General features: G+C 39.4%; 1 protein-coding gene and 1 long non-coding RNA gene across 4 annotated transcripts; one reads left to right on the top strand and one right to left on the bottom strand.

The window, feature by feature from the left end:
* Positions 1–1139: 1139 nt before the first annotated feature.
* On the bottom strand, positions 1140–6700 carry LOC115662392 (nudix hydrolase 11-like). Of its 3 annotated transcripts, none has more exons than XM_056319579.1 (5): positions 6500–6700; positions 3216–3591; positions 1954–2096; positions 1499–1573; positions 1140–1402 (listed from the first exon to the last, which is right to left on the bottom strand). In XM_056319579.1, exons 2-5 carry the CDS (start codon positions 3568–3570, stop codon positions 1145–1147), a joined length of 831 nt encoding a protein of 276 aa, XP_056175554.1. In that variant the 5' UTR covers positions 3571–3591; positions 6500–6700; the 3' UTR covers positions 1140–1144. The 3 variants fall into 3 exon arrangements, with proteins under 3 accessions (XP_056175554.1, XP_030440398.2, XP_056175553.1); XM_030584538.2 differs by having other exon boundaries at positions 1499–1618; positions 3216–3584; positions 6500–6699; XM_056319578.1 differs by having other exon boundaries at positions 1499–1618; positions 6500–6698.
* Positions 6701–9232: 2532 nt separating this feature from the next.
* LOC115662398 (uncharacterized) lies at positions 9233–12226 on the top strand. The gene is made up of 5 exons (XR_008818413.1): positions 9233–9673; positions 9984–10098; positions 10221–10264; positions 10722–11660; positions 11742–12226. It is a non-coding gene; the product is annotated as an uncharacterized LOC115662398 (long non-coding RNA).
* Positions 12227–22839: the final 10613 nt, after the last annotated feature.

Below are 22839 nucleotides of genomic sequence, written 5' to 3'. Positions count from 1 at the left end.
ATTCAGTAATCCTAGAGATGATTTATTTTTCAATATAGTGGTTACGCATAACACGAGACGAACATTACATTGGAAGCTGCAAAACTCCCTCGACTGTCTCATCTCGTGCGGCTGGAAGTTAAAGACCAGTGTCGCGCCGCCTAGTCGGTATTCGTCTTCCATACGTGCCTGGAAGTGCTGATGGTGCTTTGAATGTGAAGGAATCAATGGCTAACGGCCCCGCTAATGCTTGTAGATTCACTTGGTGGACGTTCTTTTAGATTCCGCCGCCTCGGGATGGAGCACCGTGGAGAGAGAAGGAATCTCCATTTCTCATCCCGCTCGGTTCATTCTCATTGGCTCTGGAAATCCCGCAGAAGGGCAGTTGAGACCGCAGCTTCTTGATCGGTTCGGTATGCACGCACGGGTAGGGACAGTGAGGGATGAAGAGCTGAGGGTAAAGATCGTGGACAAAAGAGCGAGATTCGATACAGAAAAAACCCCAGGAGTTCCGTGATTCTTACATAGCAGAGCAAGAGGAGTTGCAGCAGCAAATAGCCTCGGCTAGGAGTAATCACTCTTTAGTGTCCAGATTGATCAAGATCTCAAGGGGAAAATCTCCAAGGTTTGCGCCGAGAGCTGAATGTTGATGGACCAAGCGCAGATATCGTGACTAACAGAGCAGCTAAGGCCTTGTCTGCTCTGAAGGGAAGAGGCGAGGTAACCGCAGAAGATATCGCCACCGTGATTCCTAAACTGCTTGAGGCATCGGCTTCATAAAGATCCGTTGGAATCAATTGACTCGGGACTGATGGTCATCCAAAAGTTTTATGAGGTTTTCAGCTGAGGCAGGTAGAGATTTTCAAACTGAAAATTTCCATTGCAGTTAGTGTGCATTTCCTCTATTTGTTGCAACGTTCCTTTTCCTCTATTAGTAGACATTGCAATGTATTGATCGAATTGCAAGAAAAGCTAGAAACAAATTCTAGGAATGTAGTGAAAATGGGGCAGGTGCTAATTCACGGATAGCTAACTGATATCCATCATGATTTCGAATTCGCTACCAAGAGCTGTTGTTCCAAGGAATGAGACTTATTGATAACCAACTTGGTAGCTCAAATTAAGGTTTCTGTCTCTACATTAGATGAAGAAAAAATTGCTACTCTCAGAATGTTAAGATAAGAACTGTATTGAGATTGTTAGTGATTATGCAACTGGACAGAGGAACATCCCAGGAATGCCAAAATTTTGGACAGCGCTCTGTAAATGCCGGTGGCCGCTGGTACACGACTGATGCGATCTTTATCAATGTTCCAGCTGTTAGAGCAAATATAACATATTTCTTATCTGCTGTTTGATAGTCGAAATGATGGAGCAGATACTTCTCTCCCACCCACTCCTCCTCCGCTCTTCTGTTCTCGTCCTGTAACACATACATGAAATTCAAGCGGCTTCCTAAGATAAATTTTTTGTTAGAGTGAAAAGTTTTCCCGTCAAAAACGAGGAGCAATCGCCATACCTGAAGAAACATTTCTAAGGGCACGTTGAAGATCACTTCCACCTCAGCTGGATTCGGGGCTGGACGATATGCATTCTTGTCGAAAAGAATGCCAACCACAGGAACCACCATGATACCGATCTATGCAAATTGAAGACGGCAAAAGAAACTCTAGGCAGAAATGTTTCGTGATGATTGGCAAGATCAACAATACTTGCTGATTATTTCGCAATTCCAGCACTAAATTCTGAAGAAACATGGTGACCGCAGTTTACTGCAGGCTCTCATTGCGAGTATCAGTTCTTCGATCTCCAGCATAGTTTCTTCATCTCAACGAAACGATAACGTTCCGAGAAATGACTAGCTAAGCTTCGGCATCGCTAAAAACTTAATGCGACGATCGACCAAGAGCGAAAACAGTCGAGACTCATGCAGCTGCAATAGAACCAATGTACAAGCTGGATCAAAGTCCTCACCTTGGTCGCATATGGTTGAAGAACAGTGACGACTTCAACAAGAGATGGGTCCAACCCGATCTCCTCCTTGGCCTCCCTCAAAGCCGTCGCTACGTCGTCAGCATCGCCTTCCTCCCGTTTCCCACCAGGCGATGAAACTTCTCCTGCAAAAGTGAAATACACCACACAGCTTATGTCTTCACTCGTGCACGGAAACCTTCGATAACAACGGCGAAAAATGACAATGATATGAGTAAAAGCATGTGAAGCAATTGATATATGATCATGTTGATCAAGCTTTAGTTGCTTGTTTAACTCCTTAATATGTGTTGTGAAAGTGGAAAATTACCAAAAAAGTCATAAATCTATTGTACGGTGGCCAAAGCCTTTTAATTTAGCTAATTTAGTTTTAAACCTTTTTAAATTTGCCAATGAAGTCATTCGGGCCAATTTTGATTGGAAATCGCTAATGTAAACACTGGTCGATGCGGCATGATTAGTGCTCACATAGACAATTTTTGCAATTTATTAAAAAAATTCTAAATTTTCTTTTTTCCCTTTTTTGTCTTATTCTCTTTTTCTTTTTATCGTTTTTGGATTTCCGACAACAGGACCACGACAACAGTTGGCCACGGGTGAGGGACAACCCACACCTGACAGGCGAGGGCGGTGCTCTCCCCGAGTGAAAAAAAGAAAAAAAAAATAAAAAATATTACGCAACCAATTAAAGAAGCTAATGATTTTTATCCACACCTGACATTAAATGGCGAGGGTTTACAACCCACACCACGACAACAATTTTTTTTTGATCCTTTTTTTTTTATTGCGAAACAATTTATGTCTTTTTCATTGATACTTACTTTCGTTATTTATTTTTGTAATAGATACAAACAATCGTTTTTAGGTTAATATTTTCTAAATCCTCCATTTTTTTTGTGAAACACACGAACCCTTAAAGAAGCTAATGATTCAAAAATATGGTCCCGCTTATTTTAGGACCCAATTGGAAATTGCCTTGTCATTTGATAAGTGAAATTCAATAGGAAGTCTTAATTCAATTATTCCCCTCGTGTCGAAATTACCAGCATTGTCAAAGATTGATGACTCATGCAGCTGTACAAATTCAATCGACAAATTACGCTTAATCTTTATGAAATCACGACGTTAAATATAGACTACATTGTGGTCATAATAACGTACTGGATATGCTAACAAACCTTTCGGCCTGGGGTAATTCGTAATCAATGCAAAATATCATGCCTGAAAATCGAAGGACAGCCTACCTGGGTGAGAGGAAAGCGTGGAGGCGCGTTTGGTGAGGACGACACGCAGATCCCCGTCGTAGTCGCCGCCTTCGAAGAGGCAGATCAGAACTGTGGCTCTCGCAGAATTGGACCTTCGACCGACGCTAGTTTCGGAGCTGCTTGGTGTTTCGTGATGTTGCCAATCCGTTTGCCAGGAAGAAGGAGGCGGTTCGTAGCGACGGAGCCACCGCGCCAGGGTCGCGAGCCCGTGGGAGTCCGGGAGCATGAGCAGAGAGGTTCTTGATGGAGGAGTAGCAGTCATGGTTCGGTTGGGGGGTTGGTTGGAAAACCAGCAGTGTATTATAGAAGAGATGGACCCTTCTCTTGGGTCCATCCATTCGATCACACCTTACTTCTACCACAAGACTGAGTGTTACAAGACAATAAGGGACCTGAGTAATGCTAGGAAATGAACTTGATAGTGAACCTTCAAGATGGGAGTATCTATGGATGTCGTTAAGCAAACCTAGAGTACTCAAAATGATCAGTAATTTATTAATCAGTGTTCTTGGATATCGATTAATATAAGCATGCTAAAAGAGGAAATAACTCGATTTTTCCAAAACCGTGATTACCCATAACACGAAACAATCAACATTATGAGATTGTTGTTGTTCCACACGAAGGTGACGGCGATAATGAACACGCAGGCTCTGATAACGAACCTCTAACTAGCTCAGATGTTGATAATTTTAAAGAAATAAGTGATGATTTTTGGACACATCGGCAAATTTGAGACCTTAGTGGAAGTTGGGGGTCATTTTTTAGACAAAAAAAGGTGTGGGGCAGAATTAAGATTGGAATTAAAATAGGGGATTTTTTTATTTAGGAAATTAGCCCATAAAAATTCATGCTTCCATCAACAATCCAAGAAGTCTCAAACCCAAAAAAATGCGATCTTTTGTCAAGATGGGAACCAAGTTTCGCAATATTTCACCAAGAAAAAATGTTCAGCTGCTTCGAAAGTATTTTAGTAGGATTTAGTATGACCAACAATTATAGAAATAGGTGAGTTCGTGCTTAAAACATGACGACAAGAGAATGCTCAGATCATGATAAATACTTTTTCCTAATCTAAAGTTAACTCCGGGTCCTAAGAAAAAGGGGTGAGCGGCTATTATTGCAATATGAAATTGATGAGATTATACTGAAATAGAGAGACAATAACGATATGTTGTTGTATGTTTGCATTTTGTTGTTTTGGTGAATATGATCTTTGCTGACTTTTGTCACACCCCAATTCTATAAAAATAAGAAAAATGACACCACCGTCGTCCTACCCGAAGGACGTAGCTTCAAACACGAACCAACATAAACATGTTATCTATTTATATAATAATCTATATACTTGTGTTTTCCAACAGTTACATTGAATCCACTACCTTGACGGTTTTTTTTTTTTTGACTCCACTACGTTGGCGGTTGCTTTGACTCCACTATGTTGATGGTTACTTCTTCTTTCTGCATCTCCAACCAGTCACAACCGTCGACTTCCTCTTAATGTCGAAAACTCTACAGTGATTTTCTGAGTAAACTCAAAACATAAAAGTTGTAGATCTAGGAGTCTTCGTTCTTTTGGCTTTGGAATCAGGTCAATCCGATCTGTTTCGAAGAAGTTATGACCATTTTCCCGAACTAGCGCAGAATTGAAATTTCGTCGAGGTCCTCGACAAGATGAAATCACGACAATCGACTTCCTTTAACCTCAATGGATTCTACAGTGATTTTCTGAGAAAACTCAAAACATAAAAGTTGTAGATCCAAGAGTCTTCGTTCTTTTGGCTTTGGAATCAGGTTAATCCGATCTGTCTCGAACAAGTTATGACCATTTTCCCGAATTAGCGCAGAACTGAAATTTCGTCGAAGTCCTCGACAAGATGAAGTCACGACCGTCGACTTCCTTTAACCTCGATGGCTTCTACAGTGATTTTCTGAGAAAACTCAAAACATAAAAGTTGTAGATCCAGGAGTCTTCGTTCTTTTGGCTTTGGAATCAGGTCAATCCGATCTGTCTCAAAGAAGTTGATAATATTTGCTTCCACGTTACCTCAAGTCTCCGCCACATGTCCCTTGATGATCTTTGGCACAAACGAACCATGTCGACAAGTTGGCCATTTTTTGGTGTAAACAACTTGATAAACTGGTGAGTTAGTTACAAAATCAAGAGTTTTGAGATTCATAAACAAGTATATATACATCTCCAAACTCAATTAAACCCCACAAATATCATCTCATACATATACAAGTATCTAAACTCATATCCAAAATCCAACATTAAAATATTTCCGCCTATAACGCTCTCATCCAATATTAGCAGAAGAATTTGAAAAAGATTTGGAATGAATAGTGTGAAGAACCATAGCTCAGTGAGTATCACAAATATCTTTTAAGCAGATCAAGCATTCGTTATGCATATTTAAAGTAATACTAGAGACCCATTTATCCAAATCTAGTATATAATGTACAGTAAAATCCATATATGAGGGATATCACTTCAACTCGGTTTTATACTTATTAGAAATATTCATTCAATTTTCAAATATCAAAAGGGTAGTAAATACTATATCCGGTTTTATGCAACAACTATGTTTTACACATTTCTTTTTGGTTTTAAGAAAATCATATCGTGCAATGCCCTTCACAACTTATGATATATCAAATTCTATAACTTTCAAGACATGAGTTTACAAATTCATAAAATATCACAATCACTTCTAACCAAAATCCAAATCGAAATTTACGCCGCTCAGAAAGTTTCAAAATCCTATCGAAGATTAACTAAATGTCAAACTTGCGTGCCAACTAACCTCGACTAAAACTTTAGTTGGCGACACAATGTTCTTGAGTAAAATTGTCCACTTGACAATAGAGCTCTAAACAACTACTTTGCAAATAGAGTTGACCTCATCTCAGAACTCCAATTCAAGTGAGCTTACTGTCAAAAGAAAACTCTTTCGAACTACTAAAAGACCATAAACCCAAAAGATGGCTGGAGAAGGGCGAAAACCATTGCCAAACACAGTAATTCGAAAACTATTTCACGCAACGCGCGAAACTTTAAAAATTTATCCCCACCAAACCACAACCCTAAATTGACTTTCCTAAAGTCCGGCTCCACGACACTCTAAAATTTCTTTACAACATTTCACGGCTTAAACACCTCTAGAATCAATTCAGCAGCGAAGAGTCCAAATAAATCCTAATTTACAACTTAATTATGAAAAATCCTTTAGTTATAAGGAAAAAGAGTTTTGAATCCTTACGAGTTACTACGAAACAGAATTAATCCGGCTTGTCGAAATCTCCCAAGCGTGCATACAGCGTAACCCCTCTCTCTCTTTTTCTCGGCTTCTCCGAACTCTGCTTTCCTTCTTTTCTTGTTCTTTTTTTCCCCTTCTTGGCCAGACTTTGTTTTCTCTCTTTCTTGTTGCTCTTGTAATTTACCTTGCAATGGCATCAACAGAAGCAAGACCAAAGAAAGGGGTTTAAACGAGACACTTGGGCTTGGGCTTCATGTTTTGCTCTCGTTTATTATTTTTTGCCAAGCCCGGTTATTGCGACTTTAAATCTTTTAGGTTATTACGTATTGATGCAAACCATGCGAAGTGAGAATAAGGTCACCTTGCCCTGTGGTAAAGAAATTGAGTGGGGGTGGGGTAAGGTGGGGTAGGGTGGGGTGGGGTGAGATTCGGCTCTCACATTCTATTGAAAGAGAGAAGAGAATCAAAGTAGGATAGACCAAGATCTGTTTTTTTTTAAGAGTTAATATAACGAAAAACGCCAAACTGATATATCCGTAACAAATTTATCTTAAATTAAGTTTTTTTTACCACAAAAAATCTCAAATCGGAACACTCGTGATAAATTAACCTCTGTTAGTTTCCATTAAATTTTATCGTCAAATTTCTGAGTTGGATGACACGTGGCAGTTGACGGATGTACAGATTTGGATTTTACCCTCCGTTTGTCGTAGGTGTAACAGTTTGTGGTTTTTTGTGGTATTAATATAATTTAACGAATGATAAATTTATAAATTTACCAGTTGGGGTTTTTTTGTAATCAAAAAATTAATTTAAGGTAAATTTATCACAAATATATTAATTTAGGATTTTTCACGATATTAGTCCTTTTTATAACCCAAACAACAATTAATCGAAATTTGAAGGCGTTACACAAAGGTCAGGCTATTTTATGGTCACCCAGGTCACCCAAGTCACCATCCTTGGTCATAGTTGCTGCGGGGCTCGTGAGCCATCTTATGATCAAGCATTTATTCCAGGTCACCATCCTTGGTCATAGATTGTTGCGGGACTCGGGAGCCATCTTATGATCAAGCATTTGTAACATATTCCAGGTCACCATCCTTGGTCATAGTTGCTGCGGGACTCGGGAGCCGTCTGATGATCTGTTGGAGTTGGCGAATACTTCGGGAACCCTTGTTTCTCACACCGGGTACGCTCACATGAGCTTAGGGAAACTGAAGTGTTGCCCAACGACATATGACCCATGCGTGCGGAATGTGGGGGTTCGGGGGCAGTGCTCCCGACACGGGTGTCCCGCTGCCCAGTCGACGGGCGAGGGCTCGGGGGCAGCGCCCCCGAAACCTCAAAGGGTTTGGGCTGGCTCGTATGGTGCGAGATTAAGAGATTTCATATAGGTTTAGGTTTTGGGCCCGTTTGGGGCATATATATATTTTGCTTGTTTTTCTGATCATTGTAACGAGTTGAGTGGTTGTGAACCGAAAATATAATGAAATCTCTTTGCAGGACGTAGCCCTATTCGAGAGTGAACTTGGGTAAATTCGTGCATCGTCTATTTTTCTCTCATTTCTGCGTGATCGTTCTGTTTCGGTTCTCGACACGGCCCTTCGTGATCAAGCATTTTTTTTTTTTTTTGGTCGGTGATCAAGCATTGATCATCGTACGGCTCCCGAGTCCCGCAGCAACTATGACCAAGGATGGTGACCTGGGTGACTTCAGTGACCTGGTTGACCATAAAATAGCCAGACGTCTTCACCCCTCACCACGCCATGGATCTTACCTCCATTATCTCTGTCCTGGTCAACTTCGTCGAAGTGAAATACCAGGGGAAGTCGATTTCACCCTTTGAAGCTCACCCCGTCGCCACCGCCGTCGCCATCTGCAGCCTGCTCCTGCATTTCCTGTTGGTGTACGTCGCTGATCGGGCACCACCGTCTCGCGACCGTGCTCCTTCTTGTGATGGAGCATTGCACCTCCTCATTGACATCCCCGGTTCGATATCGGTGGCTTCGCTCGCGTGGTTGCTGCTCCACGACTTCTTCCACTCCGTCCCCTTGTTCGTGCTGCTCCTGTTGCTTTCCGTGAAACTGTTGCGCGGCCTCATTCAGAAACTTTGGCTGTGGTTTTACTGTAAAATCGTTCGCATGATTATCCGTGCGGCTCGTCTATGGCATGGTGGAAGAGCCGTGGATCTGCGTTTCATGCTGGAAGTCTGAGTGCCGAAGTTGTTCGACCGTTCCCTGGTTGAGAAAAGTAATCTTAGTTATATGACCGCTTTAAAACTAGTGATAAGTACTTTAGGAAGCCTGCTAGTTTTGTATAAGAGGCACTTGGGGCTTTCTTCTCTTTACCTGAAACCCATGAGGAGTCCCCAAGCCTCAGCATCAAATTATCTCCCGACCATAAAAAAGGAGAACAGGGAACAAGTAAAAACCACCCACAAATCGTTCCTATTCCTGGCCATGAATGGTGATGCACCTTGTAGTAACTAATTCCGATGAAGATAGGCTAACCCGCAAAAGAAATTGGGATCTATTGTTATCAAAGAGATCGATGATACCTCAACAATTATCACGACGTGGAGAATGGTTGTTGCAAGTAGCCATATAAAGTAGAAATTGTTCGAGGTTAAAGCTTCTGACCTCTTTGAAAACATTGCTCCGTGTTGCAGATTTCCTTCTTTTTCTGATCAATCTCTTTGTAGCTTTCTGTTTTGCCAGCGGAAAAATATGTGTCATTTTACATTCTTTGCGGGTATACTATGGTTTTGCTCATTTATCCACATGAACTGGGATAAATAGATGTCTTGGAGATGCGAGCACAGCTGCAATTTCAAAATTAACATCATTGAGTGATACAAATCAAAATGAAAGATGTCGGCTTTTTCCATCTCTGTCCCAGATACACCATTACTGCTTACTAGCCATTCCGATGATAATATAGTTTTAGTTTGTCATTGCAGAGCGAGAGAGGTTACATCATATAGTCTTCATTTTACCTCTGAGAGATGACGACTAGATCTTTGCTGTGGCAAATGCGTCAACTTGCAACCTAAGACTAGGTTGTCTCACTGGCTGATTGGTTTTTGGCCAGGAGCTTGAATTGTTGCTTCAGTCGGACATTCAAGTTGCCAGGGCCAAAGTGAGAAAAGAATGCTGAAATGTAGATTTTTTTTCGGTAGGCTTGAGTTCAATAACTGAATTTTGGTTGACTGTAGATCTTAGAACCGAACTTTTCCCATCTTCTTGCACTAAAGAATTTACAGTTCATGTACGCAGCTAGATAGGTAGTATGCAGATACTCTAGACATGTCTGTACAAACTACACACATCTGATGTTCCTATTCAAGGAAATTATTGGACCGGCAAGCAAGCGTCCTGACAAGTTGATTCATAGTTTGATTATGCATCCCATACTGATTCATAACATGGAGCACACAAGTCTTGCACTTTCAAAAATATGACATTTATCTGCTTTTACTGCAGAGAACAACAATCTTGGATATCGACTGTAGCAGTGAGTCCAACTGGCTTGCTTAAGAAGGCAAGTTGAAGCATCAAACAGAAAGGTGTTCTCCTGACTCCCGAATTCTTTTCATGTCGGTAAGTGCCTCCCCAACTCTGCAACTATATGCACTTCCCTTGTGGCTTTTTGGAGATCAGCATTGCACGTCTTTTCTTGATTACCTCCAATTAGTGCTCATTCTTTCCACTTTTTACCGCAGAACTGCAATATTTTCATCCAGTTCAGCAATAGCAGGGTCTTCAGGTAAGAGCAACAGATGATTCATCTTCAGTGAAAGCATGTATCACAGACAAGTATATCTTTCTCTTCTCAGTTGACCATTCTTCCTTCTCAGGCAATTTTTTTATCTACTTAATCAGTTGTGAATGCTACCCTTTAATCCTTAGGAACTTCTCATCAGCTGCAGGGTTTGGTTGCCCAAAACAGACTTGGCTTCGCCAAAAGTCCTAATCTCTTGAAGCCTGGCCGGCAAGGCATCCATCTGGCAGTAGGGTTCTCAACCTCGCCTCGCTCTCATGTCATGCTCTGTCCCCTCTGCATTCCATAGTCAAGGGTTAGTCCCATGTGTCAGTTTGTGGATCGCGGTCTCACACACTAATCCCTACAGATTCCTGTAAGAGGCCCAAATCATATTGATTTTAATTTTCATGCAGGTTCCTTCATCATTTGATATGAACTTGGAAGTTGATTTTCTTCACAGGTTTATCTAGAAGCCCGAATGCTTATTGCGGAAAACAATTCCCAGGAGAATTATCATGATACCAAGTCAAATAATGAAGCTAAGTACATGATCTACAGTATAACTTAAGACTGCAGGACTGTCAAATGCTTCTTCTAACTCGGTAGCAGATACTTCAAATTGTTACCTTTAACTGGAGCGCAAATGTTACTGAAGAGACTGAAAATACTTTGACAATTATTATGACAAGGAGGATGGGGAGATTTTTCGTTGTTTGTTTCAAGGTTATCTAAGATCCTACTATGCCAAAAGATTTGGAAGTTTTTTCTTTACTGAAAAGAGAAAAAGAGGGACGTTCATGAAAAATGTCACTTTTACTAGCATTTTCAGATACCAACTCTTTATTATCACATTGCCACATGTCAAATGTTGTCATATGGTCGTTTCTAGTTGCCAAAATAAAGTCGATAGTGTTCTTTAGGTTAAAGCTTCTGAATTCTTTGAAAACATCACGAGCGTCACAGTTTCGCTCTTCTTTTGTTTCTGGCGAATCTCTTCGTAACTATCTGTTTGGCCAGTGGATCTACATGTGTTATTTTACAGATTCTTTGCTGGTATACAATGAGTTTGCTCATTTATCCATATGAACTAGGATAAATAGATGCCTTGGAGGTACGAGCACAGCTGCAAAGCTTTGTTCTATCATCATAGAGTTATACAAATCAAAATGAAAAATGTCAGTTTTTTCATCTCTGTCCAGTATGCACGGGTACTGCTTACTAGCTATTCTAATGATAATTTTGTTTGAGTTTGTGATTGCAGAATGACAGAGTGGTTACTTCATCTAGTCAGCATTTTACCTCTGACAGGTGACAACTAGATCTTTGTTGCGGCGAATGCGTCAACTTGCTTCAGCAAATAAGATTTATAAAGACAGCGACTTCTTTTGTGATATATCCTGTATGTATCCTGAATCTCTTGGATCTGAATAATGCAATCTAAGACTATGTTGTCTCACTTGGCTGATTGGTTTTCATCCAGGAGCTAGAGTTGTGGTTCTTCCGTCGGAGATTCAAGGTGCCAAGATCAGGCATGTCACCGATTTGCTTTGCAATGGGAGCTCTAAATTAACAAGCAATAGAGATATGCAGGACACTAGTATTAGACAACCACAATGTAGTAACCATATATCAGTCTTTTACACTCTAGCATGTGGAACTAGGAGAATCAACACACAGATGTCCGTCATGATTTCGAACTTGCTACCAAACCCTGTTTTTCCAAGTAATGAGTTTCTCCAATGTAAATTGACACTTACCAACTTGGTAGCTCAAATTCATGTTTCTGTCTCTACTTTAGATGAAAAAAATGGTCACTCTGACAACGTCAAGATTGGAACCGTATTGAGATTGTTAGTGATTATGTAACAACACAGAACATCCTAGGAATGCCAAAATTTGGGACAGAGCTCTGCAAATGCCAGCAGCCGCTGGTATACGACTGATGCAGTCCTTATCAATATCCCAGCTGTTAGAGGAAATATTACGTACTTATTATCCACTGTTTGATAGTCGAAGAGATGGAGCAGATACTTGTCTCCCATCCACTCCCTCTCCTCCGCCCTTCTGTTCTCATCCTGTAAGACATCCGCCAAATTCAAGCAGCTTCTTAAGATAAATTTCTCTAACGATAAATTTCTCGTAAAAGATTAGGTTTCCCCGACACAAACGAGGAGCAATCGCTGTACCTGAAGGAACATTTCTAGGGGCGCATTGAAGATCACTTCCACCTCGGCCGGATTCGGGGCTGGACGATATGCATTCTTGTCGGAATGAATGCCAACCAGGGGAACCACCGTGATACCTCGGTATGCAAATTGAAGACGGCAAAAGAAACTTTAGACAGAAATGTTTCATGATCTATTTTCAGTCATGAGATAGGCAAGATCAACCATATTTGCTGGTTGTTTCACAGTTCGAGCAGTAAATCCCGAAGAAACACGGCACTGCAGTTTACTGCAGCCTCTGATTGTGAGCATCGGTACTATTATCTCCAGCATAGTTTCCTCATCTCTACGAAACATTATCGTTCCGAGAAACGACTAGCTAAGCATCGGCATCACTTGACACGTGAGTTATCCTCATCCATTGACATCGCTTGACTAGCAACACATCGGCATCACTACACGCTCGCTGCGAAGATGGATCCAGTGGGCTAGCAATGGTGACTCATACAGCTGCAATAGAACCAACGTACAAGCTGGATTAATGTCCTTGCCTTGGTCGCAAACGGTGGAAGAACAGTGACGACTTCAACAAGAGATGGGTCCAACCCAAATCTCCTCCTTGGCCTCCTCGAGGCTTGTTGAGGAAAATTCCTATTGATTTTGAGGTTGACAAAACCTTCTGTGTTATTGTAAATCTGATACTTATTCTGAACAATTTTATTCCGGTCCGTATATTCGGAAGCTCAAAGAAAGTTATTCGACTTTACAATCTATCAAATATGTTTTTGAAGACCCACATAATCTAAGTTCAGATTCGAAGCGTGTTTCAGATGCGAAGCGAGAAGTTATTCGGATGCGGATGCGGACGAAGAAATTATTCGGACGCAGAAATTCTTCGACGCAGACACGCGAAGTTCTTCCGATGCGGCACGAGCACTTTCTTCGACGCGAAATTCAAAACGTAACACAACAGCTAGTGATCCGGCATGGATTTCACGAAAGGAATGTTCCGATTGTCTCAATCTGAATCAAATTGATTGACAATCAAACATCATGACAAGAATGCATTACAACGGACAAAGTTCTACTTATAGAAACTAAGATTCCGATTGTATGGGCGATCGAATTAGCGGGATTCGAATCTCAACCAACGGCTACTAATCCTTACTATACAAATCTGTCCAAGGTAAAGATTGGAAGATGATCCTCTCGAATGTTTGTCCAACGGCTAGTTTGGAAGTGGAGGAGTATTTAAGGAGATCAATGAGCAGCGAAGGATGTACGAGAATCAAGAATCAACAAGTCCAAAGTCCGAGCTTAATCCAATCATTTTCTCTTGTCATTCGAGCCAAATATTAAGATCTTGAGGACACTTTGTAAGAGTGATTGTATGAGATAGAGAGTCCTATCATACACAAGAGTGTTAACACTCGAAGTTGTAATTCCTCTTGATTACATAGTGAAATCCAGCCAGAGGCAGTAAGCGTGGGAGAGTGGACGTAGGCTTCTATAAGCCAGAACCACTATAAACTTGTGTCAGATTCTCTTTCCCTTATCTCTTACTTTACATTCCGCACATCAAGAGCACGCCTATATAATCTGTCTTGAATCTGAATTTTATTCGAGACTCTTCGTGATTTATTTTGTTTCCGCATAAATTACTAAAAATTGTTTTAGATCACCTATTCACCCCCTCTAGGTGATCCTTGCTAGCTACATCAATTGGTATCGAGCGGGTTGCTCATTTATTGAAGTGTCTTACTTCCGAGCTAACGATCTATATGGCTAGCTATGGTGCTCCGAGCTCATTGAAGGACGAGCAACAACAGACCACCATATTTCGATGGCAAGGAATATAGTGTCTGGAAGAATAAGATGAAGGCATTCATAAAGTCAATTGATCACATGCAATGGGATGTCATCATCGAGGTGTCAATCCAAAATCTTCGATTCAAAAGAAAAGGCGATGCAAGCAAAGCAAAGGATCCTCTATTATCTCAAACTGAGATATCCAAAAGAGAAACCTTAGATTCCAAAGCAATTTATTCTCTTTATTGTGCCTTATCACCTATTGAATATAAAAAATTGCTGCTTGTGAATCGCCTAAGAAAATGGGATACTCTCCTTGTTACTTATGAAGGAACGGTCGAGCCAAGGAAACTCAAATCAATCTTTGCTTGGTCAATATGAATCTTTCAAAATGAAGCCTGGAGAATCAATTGCTGATTTGTATGACGGGTTCTACGATATAGTAAACGGTTTTGCTTATCAAGGACAACCGGGCGGATGCAATGAAAGTCAACAAACTTCAGAGAGGCCCGACAAATCGTGGGACAACATCAAAACATCTCTTCGAGAGACACAAAGATCAAGCCTCTATCGGTGAATGAGTTGATTGGAACTCTTCAATCATATGATACGAAAACGAAATGAGGAGATTGAATCCAAAGGTAATAAATCAATTGCTTTGAAGACTAACATTGATTCGATGCATTCAAGATGAAGACGTTGATGATAAAGAACTAGCTCTGTTTATAAAGAAGTATAAGAAAATGAAGATCAAATGAAGAAACCTCGAGAGGAAAGAAGCCTTTTGAGAAGAAGAAATCTTTCGATGAGACGAAAGATCGAAGGATGTTATATGCTTTCACTATAAGAAATGTGGACATATCAAGCCAAATTGTCCACTTCGAAAAAAGAAGACCAAGTTTGAGAAAGCAAAGAAGACCTTAAAAGCAGAAACACGGAGTGACACGAATGTGAAGACAAGGTGATGAAGATTTGTCCTAATGGCTAAGTCGGACTCGACTCGATTGATTCTAATCCCAAAGTGGAGATTGAGGTAAAACATTCGACATGCCTATTGAAGTATCAAATTACATTGATGAATTATGCTTTGAATTCAAGACTGCTCTTAAATGCATCTCTTCTTTGAAAAAGGAAAATTCATCACTGAGGCAACAGGATGTTTCGCAAAAAGAAAAAATCGATTTCCTTCAAAAATAATTTTATCAAGTCAAGGAAAGTCGAGATTTTCTTTCCAAAGAAAATGCGTTTGAAAAAGCAAGTTTCGAAATTACTTCCAAATTTTCAAAGGGTTCGAAACCTTGAAGCATATCCTTTCTATCCAAATTCCTTACTACAACAAATGGTCTCGGATTTGTGAAGGAAAGTGATAGCTTGATTGATTTTCCAAAGGTCAAGGAGAGATTAAAACAAAGACCTCATCGACAAGCTTATAAAAATCATTTCAAAAGGAATTTTGTAAAACCTGTTGGCCGAAGTGCACTCGGGTGCTCAAAATGTGGAGATCCACAACATTTTGAGAATGAATGTCCTAAGGTCCGGAGACTGTTAGAAGAGATTTTGTTAAGACATATACTAATGCTCAAGGACCCAAACAAATTTGGGTACCAAAGAAAACTTGAGATGTTGTGTTTTTTGCGAGGTTACCACAAAGAGAAAAGGAAGTGGTACCTAGACAAGGATGCTCTAGACATATGACAGGAGATCCAAGTATATTCGTTGATCTACACAATCCGAATGGTGGAAAAGTTTCCTTTGGAGGAAATACCAAAGGAAAAATCGTTGGCAAAGAAACAGTTGAAATTGGAGAACTTACAATCAATGATGTCTCATTGGTGAAAGGACTCAACTACAACTTGATAAGCATAAGCCAACTATGTGATACAGGTTTCAGAATCAATTTTCAAGAAGATACATGCTCAGGGACAAGCAAAGATCCTTCTCAAACATTTACAGGAAAAAGACATGGCAATATCTATCTTCTAGATGTCAAGCCAAACTCCACTCATTGCTTGATCTCAATCAAAGAGGATGAAGATCTATGGCATAGAAGATTGGGGCATATCAGTATGAAACAAATCTCAAAGATCTCAAATAAGAAACTGGTTCGAGGTCTACCAGATTTGAAATACAAGAAAACAGAGTTATGCAAAGCTTGCACTCTAGGAAAACAAGTAAGAAGTTCTTTCAAGTCTATACATCATGTTTCTACTGATCGTGCTTTGCAGCTTCTTCATCTGGACCTATTTGGACCAACCAGAACACAAAGTATTGGTGGTAAGAAATATTGTGTAGTCATTGTTGATGACTTCACAAGATTTACTTGGGTGTTCTTTCTTGCTCATAAAAATGAAGCATTTTCATATTTTTCAAAATTTGCAAAAAGAGTTCAGAATGAAATGGGCTATTCCATTTCTTGCATTAAAACTGATCATGGGGGAGAATTTGAAAATCAAAGTTTTTCATATTTTTGTGAGGAAAATGGCTTTCAACACAATTTTTCTATTCCTTACACACCAGAACAAAATGGTATTGTGGAAAGGAAAAATCGTTCTTTGCAAGAAATGGCAAGAACTTTGCTGATTGAAAGCAAAATTCCTTTTATTTCCGGGCGATACGGTTTTTACAAGATGCTATATCATTAACAGAGCTTTTCTCAGACCCATTCTTGAGAAAACCCCCTATGAGCTTTGCAAAGGTAGAAAGCCCAACATTTCATATTTTCGTGTGTTTGGTTGTAAATGCTATATTCTGAAAAATCCAAATGACCGCACTGGAAAGTTTGATGAGAAAGCAGATGAAGGGTTTTTCCTTGGATACTCTACTTCAAGTAAGCATACAGAGTCTACAACAAGAACTCTCAGACTGTTGAAGAATCAATGAATGTGAGGTTTGAAGAAAACATTCAGACTCACAGAGATGAATCTGAACTATCTCCCAACATTCAAGAATTATCAGAAGTATCAGAAGGCAAAGAAGATATAATACAGACTCAACCAGAAAGTTCAGAGTCTGCAGATTTTCAGAAGGAAAAATATGACAAAATCGGAAACATAAATCCAGTCATCCGAAGAACCTCGTTATTGGAGAAATAGAAGATGGTATCAAGACAAGATCCAAACACAAGGAGAACATCAGCAACTTGGCTTTGATATCAGAAATAGAGCCAAAAGAAGTTGATGAAGCTTTATCAGATGAAAGCGGATCGATGCTATGCGGGAGGAACTTCAGCTCGTAATCAATAAAGTATGGGAGCTTGTGCCAAGACCCAAAATCATCCAAGAATTGGAACAAAATGGGTATTCGAAACAAACCGGATGACAAAGGGAAAGTTACAAGAAACAAAGCAAGACTGGTTGCAAAAGGCTATTCTCAAGAAGAAGGCATAGACTATGATGAAACATATGCACCAGTTGCAAGGTTAGAAGCCATTCGGCTACTATTAGCTTATGCTTGTTTCCATAACTTTAAATTATTTCAGATGGACGTGAAAAGTGCCTTTTCGAATGGATATATCAAAGAAGAAGTATATGTGGAACAACCATCCGGTTTCAAGAACCAAGAAAGATCGATCATGTCTACTGCACTCAAGAAGGCTCTTTACGGTCTGAAACAAGCACCAAGAGCTTGGTATGAAAGGTTAAGTAACTTCCTTCTGCAAAATGGTTTTACCAAAGGTAAAGTTGATACAACTTTATTTATTAAGAAAAAGGGTAAGGATTTCTTACTTGTTCAAATTTATGTTGATGATATAATCTTTGGATCTTCTAACGAATTGCTATGCAAGGAATTCTCAAAGAATATGCAGAACGAGTTCGAGATGAGTATGATGGGAGAATTATCATTCTTTCTTGGCCTTCAAGTGAAACAAACCAAAGATGGTACATTTATTTGCCAAGAGAAGTATGCAAAGGAGATTATCAAGAAATTTGGATTACGAATTGCAAGAAGACAGACATTCCCATGTCTCATTCATCCAAACTGGACAAAGATGAAAATGGTAAAAAGGTTGATCAGAAGGTGTATAGAAGCATGATAGGCTCTTTATTATATCTAACTGCATCTCGACCTGACATTCTTTTTAGTGTCTGTATGTGTGCAAGATTTCAATCGACCCAAGGGAATCTCATTTTCTACGCAAAAAGAATAACCAAATACATTGGAACATATCCAATGTTAGGTCTTTGGTATTCCAAAGATTCGATTTTACTCTTCTTGGATATTCTCGATGCTTGATTTAGCCGGATGTAAAGTGGACAGAAAAGCACTTCCGGTACATGTCAACTGTTTGGGAATATGTTGGTATCCTGGTACTCAAAGAAGCGAGTACAATTGCACTTTCTACAGCAGAAGCAGAATATGTAGCATTGGGAAGTTGTTGTGCACAGATTTTGTGGATGAAGCAGCAATTACAAGACTTTGATATTGAAGAATCAAGTGTTGCAATAAAATGTGACAACACAAGTGCAATCAATTTGACAAAGAACCCGATTCTTCATTCTCGTGCTAAGCATATTGAAATCAAGCATCACTTTATTCGAGATCATGTTCAAAATGGTGATGTAAATATTCAATTTATTGATTCTAAGAATCAATTAGCTGATATATTTACAAAACCTCTTGATAAATCTTCATTTGAATTCATCAGAGAAAAACTGTGCATTACTTATCCATTTTCTTGAAGTGTTTGATAGACAGGAAATTGTTCAGACTCAAGTATTCTCAGTCTGAACATTTTTCAGACTCACAAAGAAAGGTACGTTCCGTATTCAAATTTTTGGCGGGTATATAATTGACATTTTTTGGCAGGATATTCTTATAATTCGTTATACTTGGAAGCAAATCAGGTATGCATTCTAATTTATCTGATAAAATCTGCCTAATATATTGTTATGTTTGGTTAAGTTTTAGAGAGTATATTTTCTTCCTACTTGTTTGGGATATCTTTTAATTTTTAAAAGTACTTTTTCCTTCCAAAAGTTATCAACCTCCTTTTTAAACCCGTTCTTCTCTTTTCCAAACCCTATCAGTACGATCTTTTTCTCTCAAAAACCTTCCGATATACAGAGACTCTCCTCTTCTTCTTCCAAAAGATCGAAACTTTCGTCTCCAAAGGTGATCATAATGCCGGTCAAGATGGTGGCCCATAGAAGATCTTCTCGTATCCTTAATCAAGACTCAAAATCTACCGCACCGGCGGAATATTTAGAAGTTTCAGACTCAGAATCCGATCATCATGCCGACCCTTCTGAAGCGTCAACACCTCAGCGATCGTCTCCACCGAAATCGTCTGGGCAAGTTCCAACCAGCTCTACTCCACAATAAACTTCTTCCAGAAAGGGCAAAGAAAAAGTTGGAGAAGCTTCAACTCCATCTGAAAAGAAATCGGTTCATATAAGCCCTAAGACATCTAGTGCTTCAAAATTTGTTGTTCCAGATGATGATGCACGATTTTTTGAGAATTTTGAGATAAAAGTTGGAATAGCATCTGACTTGCCTGGAACAGGAGGCTTATTTAGAAGCACATGCATGAGATGTACTACTGTTACTTGATAGAGGAGTAATTAACAATAGAACTGTGGATTTCGAGTATTTGGAGAAGGCTGAAATTTCTATACAGAACCTGTTTGAAAAATTAGGGGTTTATGAATTTTGCCTTCAATCACGCCAACACTTATGCTTGAATTAACGCCTACTTTTATTCCAATCTTTCAATTACGTCACCAAATTGGATACGGTTTTCGTTGGTGACAAGAAGGTTGATTTAAAGGCGCATGAGTTGGCAAGGATAATTGGAGCCACACACTCCACTTTTACTCCATTGGCGAGTAAGTCTTGAAGAGGCTTCTCGCCTAGCTTCGAAAATTCGAATTTTGCTTAAGGATCAAAAAGACATCTCTCCTATTCGACTTATCCAGGACGATCCGTGATCTTGCATAAGATCATCATAAACTGTTTAAAGCCAAAAGATGCCTCAAAAACTGACCTATCGAAATTAGAGATCAAGCTTATTTGGGCTATCTTGACAGGTCAATCCTTCTCTCTTCCTCACCTCATAATATTCCATATGTACAGGCATTACGAAGGATAAGGGTCATCTGCCATATGGAGCTTTGATCACTCGTATCTTCATGTATCTCAATTTATCTATTCCCGGTGAGTTGCGAGAAACTATGCTTCCTCTTATGTTTGTTGGAGAAAAATGCTCTCCAAAATGAAGAAATTTGAAGATGTAAGGGACATAGTAAAAGGAAAGAGGCTCAAAAGTCGAGGCAAAATCATGTTGGCAAGAAAGTTCAGAAAAGAAAAGGAGCAAAGGAAAAGAACCGGTTCGGCAAGCAAGCAAAATGATTCTCCAACCCCAATCAAAGTGTACGAAAGAAAAGAAAACTCTTTACATGATGAAAATGATGAAGCGGAAGCGTAACACTTTGAATCAGGTTACACTACGAGAACGAGAACATGTTCTGAACCGGTTCCCAATGTTTCGTAACCAATTCATGAAGAACATGTTTCGAAGTTCATTCACCTGTTCGGGGGAGATTCCACGAGAATCGGCCACAGGTACAATCGGTCGAGGAAGTTAATGACCAAGGTCGGCCATCCGAAAATCGAACATTCTTTCTATTGCTCGAGATAAAAGACAAGCGGTCGCTCTAGAACAAAATTTGCGTAACCTACATAAAATTGTTGAGGAAAACACCAAGGCTCAACAACTTCAAGCGGCGACGAGATAAAGCGGGAATTAGAGGAAGCCATTGCTATGTGCTCATCCGGCATGGATAAGGCCATAGGTCAATGCGGTTCGAAGATTGAGGAGGCTGTCTCAATACTTGGAAAATTTTCAATTGATTCATACTCCTAAAAAATAGCCTGTTTTTCAACATTTCTCTCTATTTTTTTCAATTGGTCTGTAATATTTCTCATATTTCTTGTTAGACTGGTTGATTTCTTAATATCAGTGCATTATCCTATCTATTACTATTCTTTTTGTTGATGACAAAAAGGGGGAGAAATTTTATTGAAGATTTACAGGTTATTCTCAAAGGAAGAAAGACACAGATATCAACAGAGTTTGCTATTTCAATCTGTGTTTATTGAGCTTAATATGTTTATTTTCAAAATAATTTAATCTGTAAAGAAAGTTTTGTCACCATAAAAAAGGGGGAGATTGTTGAGGAAAATTCCTATTGATTTTGAGGTTGACAAAACCTTCGTGTTATTGTAAATCTGATACTTATTCGAACAATTTTATTCCGTGCATCCGTATATTCTGGAAGCTCGAAGAAAGTTATTCAGACTTTACAATCTATCAAATATGTTTTTGAAGACCCACATAATCTAAGTTCGAGATTCGAGCGAGAAGTTATTCGATGCGGATGCGAGACGAAGAAATTATTCGACGCTTGAACACGAAGTTCTTCTAATGCGGACGCTTAGAATGCAACAACAAACGGTAGTGATCGGCATGGATTTCACGAAGGAATGTTCGATTGTCTCAATCTCGAATCAAATTGATTGACAATCAAACATCATGACAAGAATGCATTACAACGGACAAAGTTCTACTTATGAAAACCAAGATTCGATTGTATGGGCGATCGGAATCGGCGGATCAGAATACACAACCAACAATTACTCAATCCTTACTATACAAATCTGTCCAAGGTAAAGATTGGAAGATGATCCTCTGAATGCTGTCCAACGGCTAGTTTGGAAGTGGATGAGTATTTAAGGAGATCAATGAGCAGCAGAAGGATGTACAGAATCAAGAATCAACAAGTCCAAAGTCTGAGCTTAATCCAATCATTTTCTCTTGTCATTCTGAGCCAAACATTAAGATCTTGAGGGACACTTTGTAAGAGTGATTGTGTGAGATAGAGAGTCCTATCATACACAAGAGTATTAACACTCGAAAGTTGTAATTCCTCTTGATTACATAGTGAAATCCAACAGAGGGTAAGCAAGTGGGAAAGTGGACGTAGGCTTGCTATGGCGAACCACTATAAACTTGTGTGCGATTCTCTTTCCCTTATCTCTTACTTTACATTCTCAGCATCAAGAACACATATATAATGCTCTTGAATCCGAATTTTATTCGACTCTTCCGTGATTTATTTTGTTTCCGCATAAATTACTAAAAATTGTTTTAGATCACCTATTCACCCCCCTCTAGGTGATCCTTGCTAGCTACATCAGTCGCTACGTCGTCGGCATCGCCGTCGTCCGTTTTCCCATCAGGCAATGAAACTTCTCCTGCAAGAATGAAACACACCACATAGCTTATGCTTTCCCTCATGCATATAAATCAGAAGTCATAAAGACGAGGAAATATGACACGGTGACGATATCGGTAAAAACATGTAAATAAAATTGACAATAGTTAAAACAATGCTCTCCTAGACTAGCAATTGTCTAATTTGCAAACAAAAGAAAATATGTAAAGAATATCCATGGATCTTGAAATTATTCACATAAACTCATTTATTTGAAATAAAAAAAATTCTCTATAAATATGTAGGGTTCTTGGTCTTGTAATTGAAAGAACTATCTTGTCAAAATGGTTATAGAAAAAGAAGGTATTGTTTAGTGTTTATGTTGATGAAC

The sequence above is a fragment of the Syzygium oleosum genome, unplaced genomic scaffold (genome assembly GCF_021117445.2).
Source record: "Syzygium oleosum isolate NSW1041296 unplaced genomic scaffold, Sole_v2.1 Sole_v2.18, whole genome shotgun sequence".
Taxonomy (NCBI): domain Eukaryota; kingdom Viridiplantae; phylum Streptophyta; class Magnoliopsida; order Myrtales; family Myrtaceae; genus Syzygium; species Syzygium oleosum.
The sequence above is the reverse complement of the archived record's forward strand: the minus strand, read 5'-3'. Positions and strand labels throughout refer to the sequence as shown.

Bases quoted from the DNA above. Each gene is read 5' to 3' on its own strand.
- LOC115662392 (XM_030584538.2), bottom strand. From the start codon at position 3,570: ATGGACCCAAGAGAAGGGTCCATCTCTTCTATAATACACTGCTGGTTT. The intron at 1,619-1,953 runs GTGAGGACTTTG...CAATTTGCATAG, and splicing joins TTCAACCATATGCGACCAAG to ATCGGTATCATGGTGGTTCC. The intron at 1,403-1,498 runs GTATGGCGATTG...TATGTGTTACAG, and splicing joins CCTTAGAAATGTTTCTTCAG to GACGAGAACAGAAGAGCGGA.